A 17,243-nucleotide genomic window follows, 5' to 3' on the forward strand; every position below is an offset into this window, starting at 1 on the left:
GTGAGAGAGACCCAGAACAAGCAGTGTGCTGGATACAGAGTGCCTCTCTGCTGCTCCCACAAGGGTTGGCTTACATTTGGAGGCCAGAAGGATTGGGACTTAATGCAGGAAAAAATGGGCTGGTCGCACTTACGTTTGAGGGAATCTGCTTCAAGTGTGCAATTGCTCCTGGAGCTCTGTGTAGACAATTGCGTGTTAGAGGAAGGGTTTAGCCTCTACAGGGAGTAGATTTAAAGATTTGCTGTGAATCTTTTCAGTTCTAGGACAGAACAACAAACCCCATTTAAGCCAGACAAGAGAGAAGGAAGTCCTGTTTGCTGTCCCTCGGGCTTGTGCTCAAAGTCAACGCACCGTTCCCGTGGGAAGTGACACACTGTGGCGATGCTTTTCTTAACGCTGAGAATTGTGGAAGGGGGGCCGGGGGAGGCCCTAGACCAAACAGAACAAAAATATCCCTTGGCAAACTTTCCAAACAGGCAAAGAGAAATAACCCCGTTTTCCATGGCTGTGCTGTTCCATGCAAGTTATCTGTGGGTATAACTGTTCTGTCAAGGGCAGCGGTCGTTACCAAGATAGATAAATAAGCAGCAGATTTGTTATCGCAAGGGAAAGATTACCCACAACTCAGTGACTGCAGGATCTTTCCTGATGCTTCAGTCATCTGTGGATAGAATGTGTCAAAAAATATATCCAGACATAAAGTTAAAATGGGGTAATGTCATCTTGGCAGAGGAAAATGCTAAAATGAGTGGTTTGAATTGCTGCTCCTGCTTAGAAAAAGGACTCTGCCTAAAGGAAGGGTAGTTAGGAAAGAAAGGGAATAAGTATAAATATTGTAATTACTTTTTAAGAGGCGAGTTAAACATGCTTAAAATATGCCTTCTTTGTATTTACAGAAATTCTTTTCTGTCTTTCTTTCCCATTGGGTGATCATTGTTGTGGATAATGGAATGAGCTGTAAATCTGAGATACACGACACTCTTGTATGCGTGCTGGTATTTATTAATCAATACACTGAACATGATTTGACACACTGTGTCCTGTTTAACCCTGTTTTTCTGTCTGTTTAAACTCCTCAGTTTTCTTTGGTAAGTGCTTGGTATTCAGATCCTACAAATCTGCATAAAACCAACACATACCATGAACTGCCTACAGATTCGATCTGCATGAATCTCTCCCTTATACTAACAGCCTCCATGTGTGCAAAATAAGACCAAGGGGACAAAAGTAGTGGGGATTAGAAGGGTTCCCTGCCAATTTGCCTGGCAGGAGCATCTCCCCTCGAATCATGCACTGATAATTGGTTGTGCTCTGAACTCAAGACGCTGCCCAGTGGATCCTCCACTTGCTAAACGCATTGACCTCATAAAACAAACCTTTACGGGTCGTTGCAACAGGTTAACTGAACCTCACTCCCAGAGAAGCCCTCCTTATAAGATACTCTTCATTATAGCATGTCAAATTATCGCCAGTGCCTTATAAAGAGGGTAGGGATTCCTTCCTCCAGCTCACATCCAAATTAGGCAGGAATGACAGAGGTCTGGCTAGAGTGCCATTGTTACGTTACCAGAAACGACTTCGTTTTGAAATATTTCTCTATGTAAAGTTAATTCTGCATGAAACCAATTTCTTTTCCGGAGGGAACCTGGTGCAGGGTTTACGTGAATGTGGAGAATGGCTCAAAACCGATTTGCTACGCTCTCCCCTTAGTTCAATTTCTTTAAGTGAGCGGATTTTGTCCCACTGGTCATTCTAACCTCCCAGCCAAACCGCACCTAGTGCCCGCAACCATGTGCTTTCCACCCCTCCTGCCCAGCACACTCACGGTCACTCAGCCCCCGGGGCACGCACCCCTTCCGTCTTCTGGAAGGAATGAAGGGGCACTGCACCATCTCCCGGCGTGTCCTCCATCTCAGCTGCTTGACCAGTGGCGTGGGTGAATGCAAGCGGTGAGGCCAGCCGGCAACGCCACCCTGGTGGCTTAGTTCGGCCCCCGGTCCTGAGGATGGTGGCTGCAATGGTGAGATGCGAGGCTGGGTGCTGCACTCCTGGAAGCGATGAGCTTTACTAACCTCCTGAGAGTGTCACTCTGACTTTTACTGCACATCAGTTTCTTTTTGTTTATTCCTGTCGCGCTAATACAAATTCTAGCTTTAAAAAAAAAAATCTTTCTGCTTTTTAGTTATAATTTTCTTCCTTTCCTCTTTGTACTAATGCTTCTCTCTAATCTTATTTGCATTCAAATTACCTCACCAGGTGGTACACCGATCAGAGGTAAGAATGCTGAAATGTGCCTCCAGTTGTCACGTCACTCCATCTCCTGTCTGCCTTGTCCCTTCTCCTCCGGTGTTTCTCATCTCCAGCTTTTACTCTCAGCCCTAACTCTGCCAGTGCTCTCGCTCATCTGCACTCTCCCACTAGTGTGTTTATTTTGGTTGGTTTTTAGCGTGACTTCTCGTAGACTCATCCATTGCGATTTTGCACTGTTGGAAGGGGGTTATTCAACGGAAAGTTTGCAGCTGGGACGGTGGTCCCCGGCCTCTGCCACGAGAGGGTTGATGTCTCCTGCAGCTCCTGCAAGTCTCTGAGCTTCCTGCGCAGTTTTGGCCTCCGGGGTTTTGTGTCTGGCGGGGGGAGGCTAGATGGATTGCTTTGGCGTAAGTAGGTAACATTTTCACAAGAGAACAGTCAAATTCCTCTCTGCTGCTGTTGACAGGCGTGAAGCTCTAATCAGAAGGAGATAAATTCTTGAAAGTTTGAGCAAATCTGGCTCTGGGATAAAGAGCGCCTTTGTTTGCCTTACTCATGTTTGCCTTTCAAGAGCGCTAACCCTCCAGTGTGGCAGCAGAGTGGAGAACTGCTGCCCCCAGACCCCCCCTTTCTGAGCCAGACGTGCCGGTGTTGCTTTGTAGCACAAAGATTTGTTTAAGCAGACGAATCAGAAACACATCTGGTTGCTTTAAGCCTTCATTAATTAAACCCACCTATGGTCCGACAGCCCAGTGTGCGCAGTCCCTGGCTAGTTTTTGCAGCCTGTATGCACCAGCGATGACTTTCCAATCGGAGTGTTGTCTTTTCTAGCCTAAACGCTCAAAGCTGTCCCTTTAGCTTGAGTTTGGCGTGTTAATCAGCACTACATGCTAAGGCCCTCCCGAGTTCTCTTGTGATTTTGGTTACCCCTGTTGACTGACCCCTGGGTGTCTCGACAGAATGACTGCCACCTACAAACCGACACAAGCTCATTCGTTCAGTTTTCCCCCTTTCCCCTTTCCTCTCCCTTTTCCCCGAATCACTGCTGGAAGTTAATAATCTGACTCTCTGGAACTGGTTCTGTTGCTGGGGGTTAATGTTTTCAGCTGCCGTTAAGTGATTTTAGAGCAAATGTGAATTGCTGTTTGATGTGTATTTGCATTAAGTTGCCTCTGTAGCAAATCTGGGTCAGGGAGAAAGACTGCAAACCTTATTTCGCTATGAATGGGCTTATATATCTGTCATTCCTCCCTTTGGAACGCTCGAGATTGACAGCTGTGATGTTACAAGCTCCTTAAACTATTTCTTCATCTCCTGTTCCTATTGCAAATCCTAAAACGAAACGACAGCCCGAATGCTAACTAGCCGAGCGCCCCGAGCTCGCAGCCTGGCGCGCGGCGCAGCCGTCCCGGGGCCTCCCCGCGCCCTCGCCCTGGCTGATGACATTAGTGACTCAGCACCAGAACCGCCTGGATGCTCCATCCGTCCTGCTTGGGAACCGGGCACATCTCTGTGAAACGGAACCATCCATCTCATCCAGCATAAGCTCCCCGCACCCCCCACCCCTCCCTTCCCACCTCCGTTTGAGTCCTGATGAGGTATTTTAAGAATGTTCTTGACATTATTTAAAATATATGTGTCCTGTTTGAATGTCAAAGATGACATTTCTGTGAGAGCAAACAGAAGCCACGTGCTGCTCTCTGGCTTCTCCCAGAGGATTTCTGTCAGCCTAATGCCTTTTATTTAAAACGGAGGTCATTGAATTTCTAAAGATAACGACAGATTAGATGAAAGTGCTTTTGTGATGGTGAGGTTGTGTCCATGTAGAAGTGACTGTTCTGCCATGTTCTATACCCAGCTGCACTCTTGTTCCTCATTAAGGTAAGTTGGATGCTTTGGAATCCATTAATTTGGTCTGAAAGGAAGGGTGAACTAATGACTCTTAACAAACCCGTTTGGTAATAATGTTGGGGGGAGGAGGGTGGATTTAGTTTGATTTAATTGCTGCTGTGACTGTGTCGCTAGGGGCCGTGTGTGCAGAGTCCTCGGGTGGCTCAAGCATTCCCCAAGGGCCTTGTGCTGGACCCAGCGTGGGACTAGCAAGGGGATGACCTGAGAACTTCCCCGTGTGCCCCACCACACAGGAGGAGATTTTTCCAAATATCTCGTTTGATCTCGGCCCCTCTTATTTGGTCCTTTCTGTCCAAGACAACTCTGGCTGCAGTGAAACGGGAGGAGCTCCCATCTATAATTCATAAATCTCGGTTCGTAGCTTAACTCTTCGCCCCTCGGGGACTGCCCCGGGTAGTAATTAAATCTCAAAATCCCTATTTGTTCATCAGAAAGACACGGAGCTGGCAGACGCCCATCACATTAGGCAATAGCTGGCTGCTTAAGGGGACCCACAGATGGTATCAGCCACTCCATGTTTAAGCAAGTTATGCCCGATTCTGATTTTCAAAGTAGAAAATAAGGTGCTCGTTTCTAGCATTTCTCTGGAATTGAACTCATTCAACCTTGTGTGAAACCTGGCTGCATTTTCCTGCCCCAGGCGCTGAGAGACAGCAAAGCACAGTTGTGTTTCAGGTGGGTGCTGGATTGAACAGGCATTAGATCGGATGCACATGAGGAGGTAAAGAAATATCATCATCTCAGGCATTATCCCTCTGCAGTCAGATTTATTTGTTACTTCTCTGTCACCGCAGGAAATAACCTGAGGTTCCTATACATAAGAGTATTTCTTCCCCATAGACGTCAGCATTACAGAGGTCTGTCTGAATTAACTTTAGATCAGCTCACTTGGGTGTCAGGAGCTGTCTGTCGGAGAAGCCAGGTAAACACCCGCACCAACTTCTGCGGAGCTGCAGCTAAACCTTTCCCAGTCCCTGGTGAACTGGTTTAAATATAGCTCCAGTATATCTCTGCTACCCTGCGAGCTGGAGCGGAAAGCTATCCGGAGAGATTAGAGGGAGCTAAAAGAATTTTGCTGTCTTTTTGAGCATATGTTTGTACATTTGATTGCACTTGGTATGTGATAGAATTTTTCCTGTTTCCTGAGCTTTTTCAGACACAAAAAGAAGGGAAACAATTTAAAACAAGAAGAGATGTTTGAAGGAGCAGACAGTGTCAGGGGGGTGGTTGGGTGGGGTGTAGTGCCTGGAAGTGTTTGTAATGCCATGTTTCTTGTTTTCTGGATCCAGATTGACTCGTGTCCCTTTAGAAGCGCGCACAGAGGTGATTCTGTGCGTTTGACAGTGCTGTAGCTTTCCCTCTGACACAGAGTCCCCTGAGATCTCCTCTACCTGCTGGTGAGAGATCAGAGCCTCCTGAAGCTCCGCTGTCTAACAGGAGCCCTCGTGCTGCCGAGCACGTTGGATCTCCTCTCCTCCCTCCCTGCCCCAGTCCCGCGCGGTGGCAGTGGTCGAGTGCCACCAGCGGCTGCCCCCGGTGCACAGGAGAGCAATTTCTCACCAGCCCTGCCAGCCACAGCGTGCCCCTCGCATGCCAATCACCGGCCTCCCCGGCGCAATCAGCATAATGAACACTAACAATGAAAATATATTTGTAGTTACCTTGTTTGCATAATTGGCACTGCTGCTGGCTAGTGGAGGCGAGGTGCAGTCCTCGCTAACAGCTGGGAGGTGCCTCTGCTACAAATTACGAAAACAGTGAATATGGGAAATGCTCGGTTTCATTGCCAATGACTCTTGCGTGGTTTTGGTGTCTTGTAGCTTTTCACAGCTCCCAAACCCCTTGGTGTCAGGGCTCTCACACTGTTCCTTTTTCCACTGTGTTCACACTTGCAGATCTCTTCTGGTCTGTCCTTGGCTCTGGCCCTGCTCCCCAGCTCCCTGGATTGTGTTAGGAGGATTCCTCTTCTCTGGGAGGGAATTTTTAGCAGAGGAGGGATCTGGACCCTGACCAGGGGCTGAAAGGGTGACTAAAAATGCTGTTTCGTGGGAAGCCAGGCAGAGTTTCTGTGGAGGAAGCTGGAGGAGAGAGACAGGAGGGGTTTGGGGTAGCCACGTGCTGTAGCACATAGGATGAACGAAATGTACCTGTTCCCAGCTGCCCGGAGGAAGGGTCCTGGTCACGTAGCTCGGTTCGTTAGCACCTGCATCACGAGTGCTCCCCTTAAATGAGCACTGCGGCTGCAGCCTGCTTCCTCTGACTCCCGGGCACTTGTGGGAGCATTTCTTCACATGTCTAATTTTATAACCAGGGCAAAAGGTCACTGCCTCTGTGAGCTGGGGGCCTCCAGTTGCAAGTACCCTGCCAGAGAAACGGAGCTGCTCCTGCTGCAACGGGTCCAGAGCAGCAGTGCCCCACAAGCACCGTGTGTGTGTCCTCTTCTCCCGAGGAGCTGTGGAGCAGCATTTTGGAGAGATCAATTTGGATGACAGCTCAGAGCCTTCCCGTTCGCTTTGTCACCTAGAGGAGGGAGCGACAAGCCCTCCGTGGTGCAGCAGTCCCCGGTGCTGCTGAGAAGTGGCCCTTATCAGGATCTGCCTTCCCCCCACTCTGCGCAGGGCACTTCTTAAATGCTTCTTTTAAACGCTGTCACTGCAACTAATGGTTCTGCCTGAGCACAAGTGTATTTGAATAGATAGTATCTTGGAGAGCCGCTAACGGGGATGCTGTCTGTGCCCAAGTCTAAAGAGCAAAAAAGAAAGAAAAAAAAAAAGTCAGAGAGGAGGGAAGGGACTGGTGGAAAGATAGCAGCACTGAGTGAAGGACCTACAAGGGATGCCTGTCAGTCAGCAGAGCCTCCTCCAGCCCTCAGCCCCCAAAAGCTCTGCCTTGTCACCATTCTCCCTGGCACTGGAGAGCAGCCAGGGGTTTTTCTCAGGAGCTGGCAGCGATCTGATAAGCTGAGATGTGTTATCGGGAACAGAACTGAGCCGCAAGCGAGATGGACGCGACATGGCAGCACGGTGGGGAGCGGCTGCCCCTCTGCTGCCGGAGCCCTGCTGTGGTTCGGGGGCCTCGGAGGTAGCGGAGGTCGGATGCTGCTCCACTGGGAGAGGTTTGCTCTGATGTGCACGTACGGCTGCAGAGCCCCGCAAGTTCCCGAACAAGCTGCCTGCTGCTCCTCCCTGTACTCCTGTGCATGTCCTCGTGGTAGCTGCTCCTCATGCGCCTGCCGAAGCTGTGCTGTCTGATCGCACGTCAGGATTCGGCTGGGTAAATGAGAAGGGCCCTGGCACAGGAGCACTCGCGGAGTCCGGATGAGAAGTCTGCTGTGACACCCTTTGTGAACAAGGCCTTACTCAGCAACTTGCACAACATAAATCCCAAGTAATGAATAAAAGTAAATCAGCCTGCCTAGCCCTGGTTTGCAGAGGCACAGAAGATTATAAGATGAGATGTTGGCAGGGCTAGGAATAGAAATCAGGTCTCCACGTTCCCAATCCTTTGCAGTTGTCAAAGCAGATTTCCCTGTGCTGTTGAGGGTCTTTGGATGCAGCTTCCATGAATTTCAGAGCTAGGAGTTGCTCAGGACTTGGTTCCTTTTTTATCTGTGGGTCCTCTTGTCCTGTCCAGCCTAGGCTTGAATTCTCCAGGAGGTGAAGTTACTGCCTTTCTCCAGGGTGACCAAACCAGGGCCTGGAGCATTTTACACTTGCGGAGTTATTCCCAAGGCTCAGATGCATTTAACGTCTCCAGTTAATGCCTGCAATGCCTGAGCTTCTTACCTGTCTCCATAAATCTCGGTACCCCGAGACACGCCGTACGTCCCTGTATCCATCACTTGGATGTAGGCTGTCCTTCAAGAAAACAACCCTGTTAGTCCCACTGACTGCCATCAGCGTGCTGTGATGCTTCCCCTTTGTGCCAGCTGTTAGATACACGATGGGCTTTTTGTGTTTGTCTAATGGTAATTTATTGTATTGACTGTTTTCTTGCTGGTTCAGTTGAGGGGTTTGCTTTTAACTTCCTTGCTGCTTTCTGGGTTCTCTCCTGCTCCTGCCATGCCACAGTTTGAACAGTTGTGCCAGCCCAAACAAAACCAGAGTCCCCTGCCCCTTGTCCCTGAGCATTTGTAGAGTTGCTGACACACATTACATGTCTGTAGTATGATTGCAGAGAGCAGTCCGCTCTGGCTGCATGACCGATCGTCAGCGATAACGTCGCTCCTCTCTGCCTTCATTTTCTTCCTCCTCTTATGTTTTGCTCTTCTCCCTCCAGCGCTGATGCTGAGGTCCCTAGAGATAAAGAATAATATGACTAACTGGCATTTAAGAGGTATGGTGATCGCAAGATTGCATATGTGTAAAGGATATAAATACCAGGGGTGGCTATTAAATGGCTGGGAGGAGCGTACCAGGAGGTGTATCCACAGCACGCTCATCCAGGGTCTCGCTCTTTTCCAGGCGGCCGCTGCTGCCTGTCACCCGGGGCTGGCCCTGCTCGCAGCCCAGCCAGCTGACATGGGCTGCAGGCTAAAGCTGAGGGAGGCTTTTGTCAGGGTGATGACATCCACCTTTTATTTTTAAAGTTTGAGTGTCTTGCAGCAAGCAACTCTTGCCAGTCTGATGCAGGCACGGAAAATGAACTCTGCAGCACTCGTGTACCCACAGAGTAATGAACAGGAATTAGGGAGGGGATAATGCGTGGCGAGCTGTGGGAAAACCATCCTGCCAGAGAGCATAACCGGGCTGTGGCATAAATTCCTCGAGGAAGTGGTGAAAGACCTATCAGTCGGCACATTGAAAATGGGATTGGACAGAGCACAAGTACATTTACAACAGGGAGCAATGCCGCCCCGGCCCCCAGGGACGCACAAGATAACCTAATAGGCTTTTCCATTTCTAGATTCTCTGATTCTCTGTATCTTGTCAGCGCTGGGAAGCTTCCTCCAGCTCCACTGCCTGTCATGCCGCTGCCTGCTTGAAGATGTTTTTCCCAGGCAGCGTGTAGAAATTCGATGTTCTCCCTGAATTAAGCAGCAGTGCTCTGTAGGCTTTGGGCTGTGGGTGTCCAGAGAGCTCCAGGGCTGGGGAAAGCTGGCAGCTTCCTTTGTTAGGAGGTGGAAGGATTTCTGCAAACAAGCTCTCTCTGTCTAGCTGAAGCCTCGTTCCCGGCACTAATGCAACAATAGGGAGGGCTCTGTACATCTTCTCATTATATGGCAGAACCCGGGGAAGTTCATTTTTCCCCATGACATATAGACTTACGCGACAGTCTCAATTTATCCTTCTAAATAATGTAGGTGGCAGTGGTTGATTCACATTAGTTTTTCTTCTGTTCTGATGATATGAAAAACTCAGTTTGACCTCTGCAGCTTGAACCAGCAAGAAGAGGGAAGGCAATTTCACCAGCTATTCTCAGTGCCGCTCTCAGTGGTCGTTTTGAACCGTGGCAGGCAGAAATGAGTTCAAATCCTTACAAGCAAAGGGGTTAATGTTCTCTTTTAGTTCGGTATATGGTTTGTGAGCAGAGTCCCCTTCTTACAGGCAATCCTAACCAGCACAGTCTGGGCACTTGGAGGCACTTTAAAAATTGCTGCCACGCTGCCTGGGGGAAGCAGGCTGAGCAGCAGCCGCTTCGGTGTCTGGCCGGCGGCCGGCTGCTCCTGCCGTGCCAGCGTGCTGTCACGGGCATCCTGCCTCTCTCTTCACCTCCATCTTTCCTTCTACATACGGGGCCCCGTTAGGGGAGTGCAGCTGTGAGCAAATTTGCAGTCATCTGCGCTAGGCAAGATGCAGAGGTGGTGCTGGGCACTGGTGGACCAGGCTGAGCACATGAGAGACAAGCCCCTTAAACCGGTGCTCGCTTGGAGCACGGCACAGGTTCCCCATGTAAATCGCCATTCTGTGCGCTTTGGCACTTACTGCAATTGTTTCATGTGCCCCTGGTGCATCTGGCGTTTCAGGGATGGGATCAGGTCATGTCCTGTGGTCTGGACCAAGCAAATGTTCCTGCCCCAAGGCTGGAGGAGCAGCGCTGCTGGGACGCAGGGAGGGTGGCTTTCCCGCGAGCACCGTGCTGCCAGATGGGTGTATTGCAACGCTGTGTTTATTTGGTGTCTCAGACTGAGTGTCTAATTATTTTATATCAAGTGTAATCCACTCTGAAAAGACAAGGAGATCCCTGACATGGTGAGAGCTGAGAAAGGCAAACTGTTTTTTTCTCAAAGGGGGATGTCTGCTGGGAGGAGGGGTGGCGAGGTGGGAGAGATGGGGCTCTGCCAGTTTCTGCAGGAAGGTCGCAATTTGTTGAGCATTTGCTAGGCTTTGTGTGCATCAGATAAGAAACAAACAGCTACAGTTAGCGGCCTTTGTGTTTAGCTGTTTTGATTAAAAGCTTATTAAAGGTCCTTTTATTAGACAGGAGTCCTATACCGAGCTGTAATTAATACGTGTGTATGTGTATGGTTTTTGCCTTTATTGAAGCAATGAATATAAGTGGTTGGGGCGGTTGGAAATGCATCAGTAACTGGTTCCCTGTGCATTAAAAAAATAACAATAATCAATTTCACAAGCTTCTAACAGCAGACCGGGTACCTTGTGGCTGCATGCAGGTACCCTGTGGGTCCAGGGAACAGCATCACAATATATTTATCCAGGAAGATGCTTTAAAAGCGTGGGGCATGGCCTTCCTTTTCTGAGGCTGTCTGTTCAATTACCAGATTTGCCATAATCTGAATTGTCTGTGTCATCTTGTTTGTGCGCAGGAGCTCTGCAAATAGAGAACAGCGAGGAGTCGGACCAAGGCAAATATGAATGTGTTGCTACCAACAGCGCAGGAACCCGCTACTCTGCCCCTGCTAACCTGTATGTGCGAGGTAAGAGCAGCTTCCACCCCAGGGGGTCACCCTCCTCCCGCCCAAAGAGCTCCATGGCTTTCTGCAAAGGAGTGTGTTCCCTCTTAGTGCCCTGCTCACACTTTGTGGATTGTGTGATGTGGCCGTTTGCTCCAAAATTGGCAAATGAAGTTCAAGGATATCATTGATCCACGTTGGGTTTGACTCATGTTTGCTGGAAATCTGTTTTTGCTGTTTACACGGTGTTCTGTAAAATGCTGAAATGTGAGCGGAATTGGAACTCCTTTCTCCCTTGAACTCTTTAGCTTTGTGTCACAGTTATTTTAATTGGGATTGAGGGGTGCTTAATCCTCTTAGTATAAACTAACCTTTGGTGGAGTTGTATAAAACTGGTCTTGCTCTGATGAGCCAGCTGTAGGTGAGCTGGTATTTAGGCCTCTGCTTTGGAATGCCTATCTTTAAAAACTGAACAGCTTTTTGGAGTTGTCCTAATCCATCTTATATGCATCAATGATTGAGCCCCTGGGTATTAATGGCTCACACTGGGAACATGCTGGAAATTAGCTGCAATTCATTTAAAGTGATTTTCTAATGGTTATGCTATGTTGCCAATTTAAAACTATTTTCAACATACCAAAAAAATTAGATTTTACATCAAGACGGTCTCTTGGCAGTTTTCTTTTTCTACATTAAAGGTATTTGAGTTAGTCTGGAGAAAAGCAAGGGCTAAACCCACTGTACCCTTTTTATTAATTTCAGCAAGAAAAAAATATGCTGCTTCACATGAAACTCTGCATAACCAGAGCCACTGGTAAGGAACCCCTGGGAAATGTAGCTATGGGTTTTCCCAAGAAGAGAAAGAAAATTCTTGTGCTAGTGCAATCGTTGTTTGTTAGGAAGTTAGAACCTGATTTTATTTCCACACAGTAAATCAACTGTCTAATAATAAAATCTCATCTTCATTTCTTCCTTCCTCTGTTTTGAAGAAAGAAAATAGAACCTTAAAGCTGTGTATGCATTAGTTAGTATGGAAAGAGGACATGATCATGATTAATTCTTGACATGCTGTGTGTTTGCTTCTAGAGGTGGCTTCTGGCATCGTCGTCTTTGCTTGTTCTGGGGGACTGCTTTTTTATTTTGCAGACTAATTTGGATTATGAGTGTCTTTGGAAGACTGAAGTATCCAATTAAGCATATTCAGAAGATGAAGCTGTATCTGTGCAGTGGAATCACTCATTTCACTCTCACAATGTAATTACGGATGATTTTAAACTCCATGTATTCTTCCAAGTTCATTTTTCAGGCAAGCTGTACTAAAACTCATCCCAGATTGTCCCTTTGCACTCAGAGGGAAAGGATCCTAGCTACCAAGTTGGCTGTTGTTGCATAGGTTTGTGTGGAAACCGAGCCATTTTGCTGCAGCATTTGGGGATGACTTGCTTCCTGTGACATGCTCAGACTCTTAATGCTCTGTTTTCTAGAGAGGTGTGGCTGAAAATAGGCACAGCAACTTCAAGAGGTAGAAAAACCTCCTCTTACAATGTTCTGGTTTCTTTCTAATGAATGCTCTTTATTTAGTGAGTGAATCCTGTAAGTCTGAGGAATGTACTGAATTTTACACTTGACTTCCTGCTCAGCAAGGTTCATCTGTCCTCTTTGGGCTAGGCATGGGCCTCGGATGGTTTGCACATGCGAGAGGATCCTGACGTTCACTGAAGAAAGCATGTTCTTAGACATATGCCTTGCTGCTAACCATCATTTTCTTACACATAAATTTTTGGAACAAGCTTTTTTATTGCACATAATCTTTACAATGTCAGTCTCTAGCCTGTGTGATCCTGATAAAGCTCTGCTGTATATTTAAGACAGGATACCCCATAAATTACCATCGTATGAAATTCACTGTGGATGCTAGGTCCAAGATGGTATTTATGCTTATAACTTATGCTTACAGTTTCTGATAGCTAATGTTGTATGAAGAAAATATTACTGCTGTATTAGCTAATGACTTGAAAAAGTTAGTCAAAACAAGAATAGTATTTTACTTCTTAAACGAGTAAGAGAAAAAATGGAAATATCTTAATTTCTCATATCTAGGATGCAGAATAAAGAATCCCCGGTGCCTTTTTTTCTGGGGATTGTTCCATGGTGTTGTCATTAGAAGGATCAGTAACTTCCAGTTGGGTCTTTAGTAAGTGCCTGCATCTTTGCTACAGAAGACGTTAATTAATGCTAAATTACAGTTGAAATTAAGTGTGTCGGCTGCACCACCACTGCTGCATAATGGTTTCGTAATGATTGACCTCAGTGTGGGGAATACCCAGGAAGTTTGCCGCTTTGGGGGAAGCGTGGCTGAGCGCTGCTGCTCGGTAGCTCTGTGAGCAGCAGTACTAATTTCCACCCCGTGCAATTCTCAGGAGCGCTTGTACCTGCTCTCATTCACAGCCTATTGTTTTTTTTAACAGTTCAAATGTTTGTTTGTCTTCTTGACTCTGGGGGCTTGTGTTTTTGATCATGTCCTCCCCTTTCCCAGCCTCCCAGGTAATCCTTTGTGGGTGTGCTGTGTTAGAAGGTACAGGCTCATTAGCATCTTTATCATACTTTTCTCACTAACAAAGGAAGATAGCAGTGGCTGAGAAGGAGCATGCAGGCACTGCTCAGGGCTCCCTATATCAATGAAAGAGCAGGAGGAGGAAGGAGCAGGATACGCCAGTGCCTTGTCTCTGCGAATCCTTCAGAGCCAGCACTTCTGCACAGATGGACTTCATTAAAAGTTAAAACATTTCCACACCAGGGATTTGTAAAGGAAAATGGATGCATTTTCCTTGAAGCTATTATTTTCATCTTACTAAGTGTGCTGGAAAGCAACCCTCGTAAGCCTTCTGCTCCTGGACTGACAGGTCTATCTGCCTGCTGCTGCAGAGCCGCGATGGGGCCAGGGAGCGGGCTGCCTCCTGCTGCCCTCCTCAGCCCTCCGTGCACACAGGGCTGCAGGAAACACCCGTACCACTGGAGGAGCAAGGACACAGCAAAACCAAGAGCAGAGAGCCTGCCGGGACGTGGTGGCTATTTGGGGCACAGCGGATTCCAGGAGGGCACAGTGCCGTGTTCCCATCCCGCCCTGCCAGCACAAGCACGCTTGCCAGTGCTGCTGCGGTGTTGTCGTTCCCCCTACAAAGGAGCACTCATCCAGCCATGGTCCATGGTCGCATGTACCAAGGTACCGTTCTTGTAACAGTGATTAGATTTGGGACCTGATGGTGCTGCAGGGAGAAGGGAGGGGAATAGAAACGTATGGAAGATATGATTCCTCTAATCCAGAGAGCTTACTGTCTAATTTAGCAGCAAAAATCCAAGAAGTTGATTCAAGACATACAAGAAATTGATTTAAGAGTAGAAAAGAGATTGGACCTAGCATGAAAAAAAAAGGTAGTTTCATTTCGTCGTGCTCACTGGGAGTAAAGTATAATGCCACTGATTCACCTAGGCCATTGGGTTTTTATGAATACATTTCACTCTTCATTTGCCTACAGCTTCAGGGACATCTGCACAAAGATGAACATTTTCAGCTCGTAGTCTGGTCCTGTGACATACCTGTGAAGACAGTGACCTGTGTGGTACTGCCCTCAGTAAAGGCACTGTTATTTGACTCTTTCCCTGTATGAAAGGTTTTGCCTGCCCTTCTCTTTCTCGACCCGTGGCATTATTTTTTCAATAAAGGAGATGAGCTGGAGGACTGTGCAAGCATATCCTTATAAAAACACGGTGGAGTTCACTGGCTGTGTTCCCCAGCGCTGCTTATGGCAGTCAGCAGTACCGGTGTTACTGGAATAGTCGTTTTTGGAGTACTAACTGCATACTTCTGTTAAATGCTGCCCAGTTTTCACTTCTTAGGTGCTGCTTTTCAAGCCTGCAAGGCATGGCCCCATGGGACAAGTGCAGTGAATTCCCTTGCCCAAAAGGCTGCTTGGACTGTGTGTGCACAGCTGCTTTAAAGAAAGACCATTTAAAACTGAAGTGTCTCCTCTGTGTCTAAATCACAGACAAGTAAATCAGACTGCAGTAAATAGAAATGGTTTTACTGCAAAAATCTGCTTTCTCAGTCTGCCCTTTGAAAGGCCAAGCTAGCATTTCATGTGGCAGCAAGGAAACTTGCTTGGAGTCTGGAGTTTCATTTGCCAAGTCTCACTAAGGTGCTGTCACCCAAGATGAAATGAGGACTGCAGCTCTGTCTCCAGCAGCGATTCTCTGGCCTCCGCAGGGTTTTACACCAGGGGTCTCGGTGTCAGCCTCGGCTCGGACGGGGAGGGAGCTCGCCGAGATGGCCACTCGCAGCTGTACAACGCTTGCTGCAGTCAGGACCTTGTGCAAATAATAATTCCGAATGACTGACACCGGCCTGGAGCAACAAGACTTGAAGCCTTTAAAAAGGACATTTTGTGCTTATGTAATATTAAAACAGCTAAAATAGCAACAGCAGTCAAAGCTTGAGGGTGTTGCCAGAAGAACAGAAGCTGAGAGTGGTGGTCACACACTCAGTGACCAGAGCTGGAGATGCCTGAGAAGCAAATGGGTAACGGGGAGCGTGTTTCTTAACAACCCTGCTCACTTCTGGCAGTGTGCTCCGGCAAACCTGCCTCTCGTCAGGGCTGAGGGGTGACAGTTCTTGTCCAGAGAGGGGCACTGCTGGTGCCTGGGGGCTGGCAGCCAGCAACGGCGAGCAGCAACTGCGGAGGCTGGAGAGGGAGATGCCTGGATGACAGGGAGCACGAACAGGCACTTGAATCAGAGCAGATGACCCAGACTGCTGCTTCAGATGTCTGCCCTGCACCATCAGAAGAAGCAAAATCAGCCCGTGATAGAGGTCACAGAGCAACTACCCCTCAGCTGCTGGTGTGTGTCTGGGAAGGGCTGTGGGTCTGCGGGGCTGTGATCTCCCTATACACACTCAGTGCAGTCCTGACCTCAAGCTAGTGCTACAACAGAGCGATGCAACACAGAGCAGTGACCCCTTGATGAAGCAAGTGCATTCCTTTTTATGGGATTTCAGTATTTTTAACTCCAGTTCTTTTGCCCCAGGGCGCTGCTCCATGCTGAAACTATTGCTATAACCCACGCCAGAGCAGCTGTAGTTCGGTCAGATGCACATTAGCTAGCTGTAAGCAGCCGCGTGGGGAATGCAGCCAGGTGTGCAGCCAGAGCAGCTCAGCACCAGCAGACGTTTGCTGCTGGGACTCTGTGCCCCTTGGGCTGGAGCTGGCTGGCTTCAGAGCAGGAGAGCCAGGCAGAGGCTTCTGCCACTTCTCCTTTTCCCCACCTATTCCAGTGGATATTTTTGTCATGTTTTTATTCCAGGGGAGAAACGTGTGCACCGTCGGTGTTTTCTATGAGCGCTTTGCTATGCCATGATAATTATAATGATCAGTGTTTAATAAATAATAGTTCTCTGCCCTTCTCCTAGCACTTTTCATCTGAAGATTTCAGTGTGCTTTATAGAACTCAACTAAATAAGCTTAACAGTTTTATTCCCTGCAAAGTCCTTTGGCAGTTAAAAGTACAATGCAAGGCTCAAGCCTGATTATTTGTAAAATGACCTTTATGGAAAACAGAACGAGGTTGGCTGCTGGCTCAGTGCACGGCAGAGCAACAAAGAAGTGGACTTGGAAACCCATTTCCCCCTCCTCCCCACACGACCTGCACAGACATCTGCGGAACAATTAGGCCTGCGTATCTGTGCCGACTAAGTGTCCATTCCCTCCCCTTCCACATCCCCTTGCACAAAGGGTTAGGAAATCCATCTCTGGAGCTCTGAGATTTTCTGCTCTTAATTGAATTCATGCGTGCGTGTGTGTGCACTCTGAATGGGAAGCGATGGCTGGGCAGCCCGAGCATCCCGTCCGTCTCGGGGATGGAATATACTCATCAGTGTGGCATGAGCACATTGTTCAGCGCCTATAATGGGAGGTTGTCTTATTCTCATGTAATCTGGCGTAAAAAAGACAATCTGTCCTTTTGTTCCCCTGTACCTCTGAAAGCTGCAAAAAAATAAAATTTGATTTATGTGGAGTCCTTGAGACGCAAGATGTGCTTTTGGAGATAAGCAGGAACAGGTTCGTCCCCCTCTGGGTTTTTGTTAACCTCCGTGTCTTTTGGATTCCAAAATGTCTGGGTCTGCCTTTAGATTAGTGCCGTGCGTAACACCCACGGGTTTTCAGCACAGGGCAGA

General features: G+C 48.0%; 1 protein-coding gene across 10 annotated transcripts in view; it reads left to right on the forward strand.

The window, feature by feature from the left end:
- PTPRF (protein tyrosine phosphatase receptor type F) overlaps positions 1-17,243 on the forward strand; it is a 364,428-nt gene that overhangs the window by 270,376 nt on the left and 76,809 nt on the right. For all 10 annotated transcript variants that reach the window (XM_082766651.1, XM_082766653.1, XM_082766649.1 and 7 more), the window contains one exon: positions 10,928-11,038. In XM_082766651.1, coding sequence (XP_082622777.1) covers positions 10,928-11,038 — 111 coding nt within the window. The remainder of the gene's footprint in view (positions 1-10,927; positions 11,039-17,243) is intronic.

This window comes from Aythya marila, assembly GCF_965140915.1.
Source record: "Aythya marila genome assembly, chromosome: 8".
In the NCBI taxonomy this organism is placed as follows: domain Eukaryota; kingdom Metazoa; phylum Chordata; class Aves; order Anseriformes; family Anatidae; genus Aythya; species Aythya marila.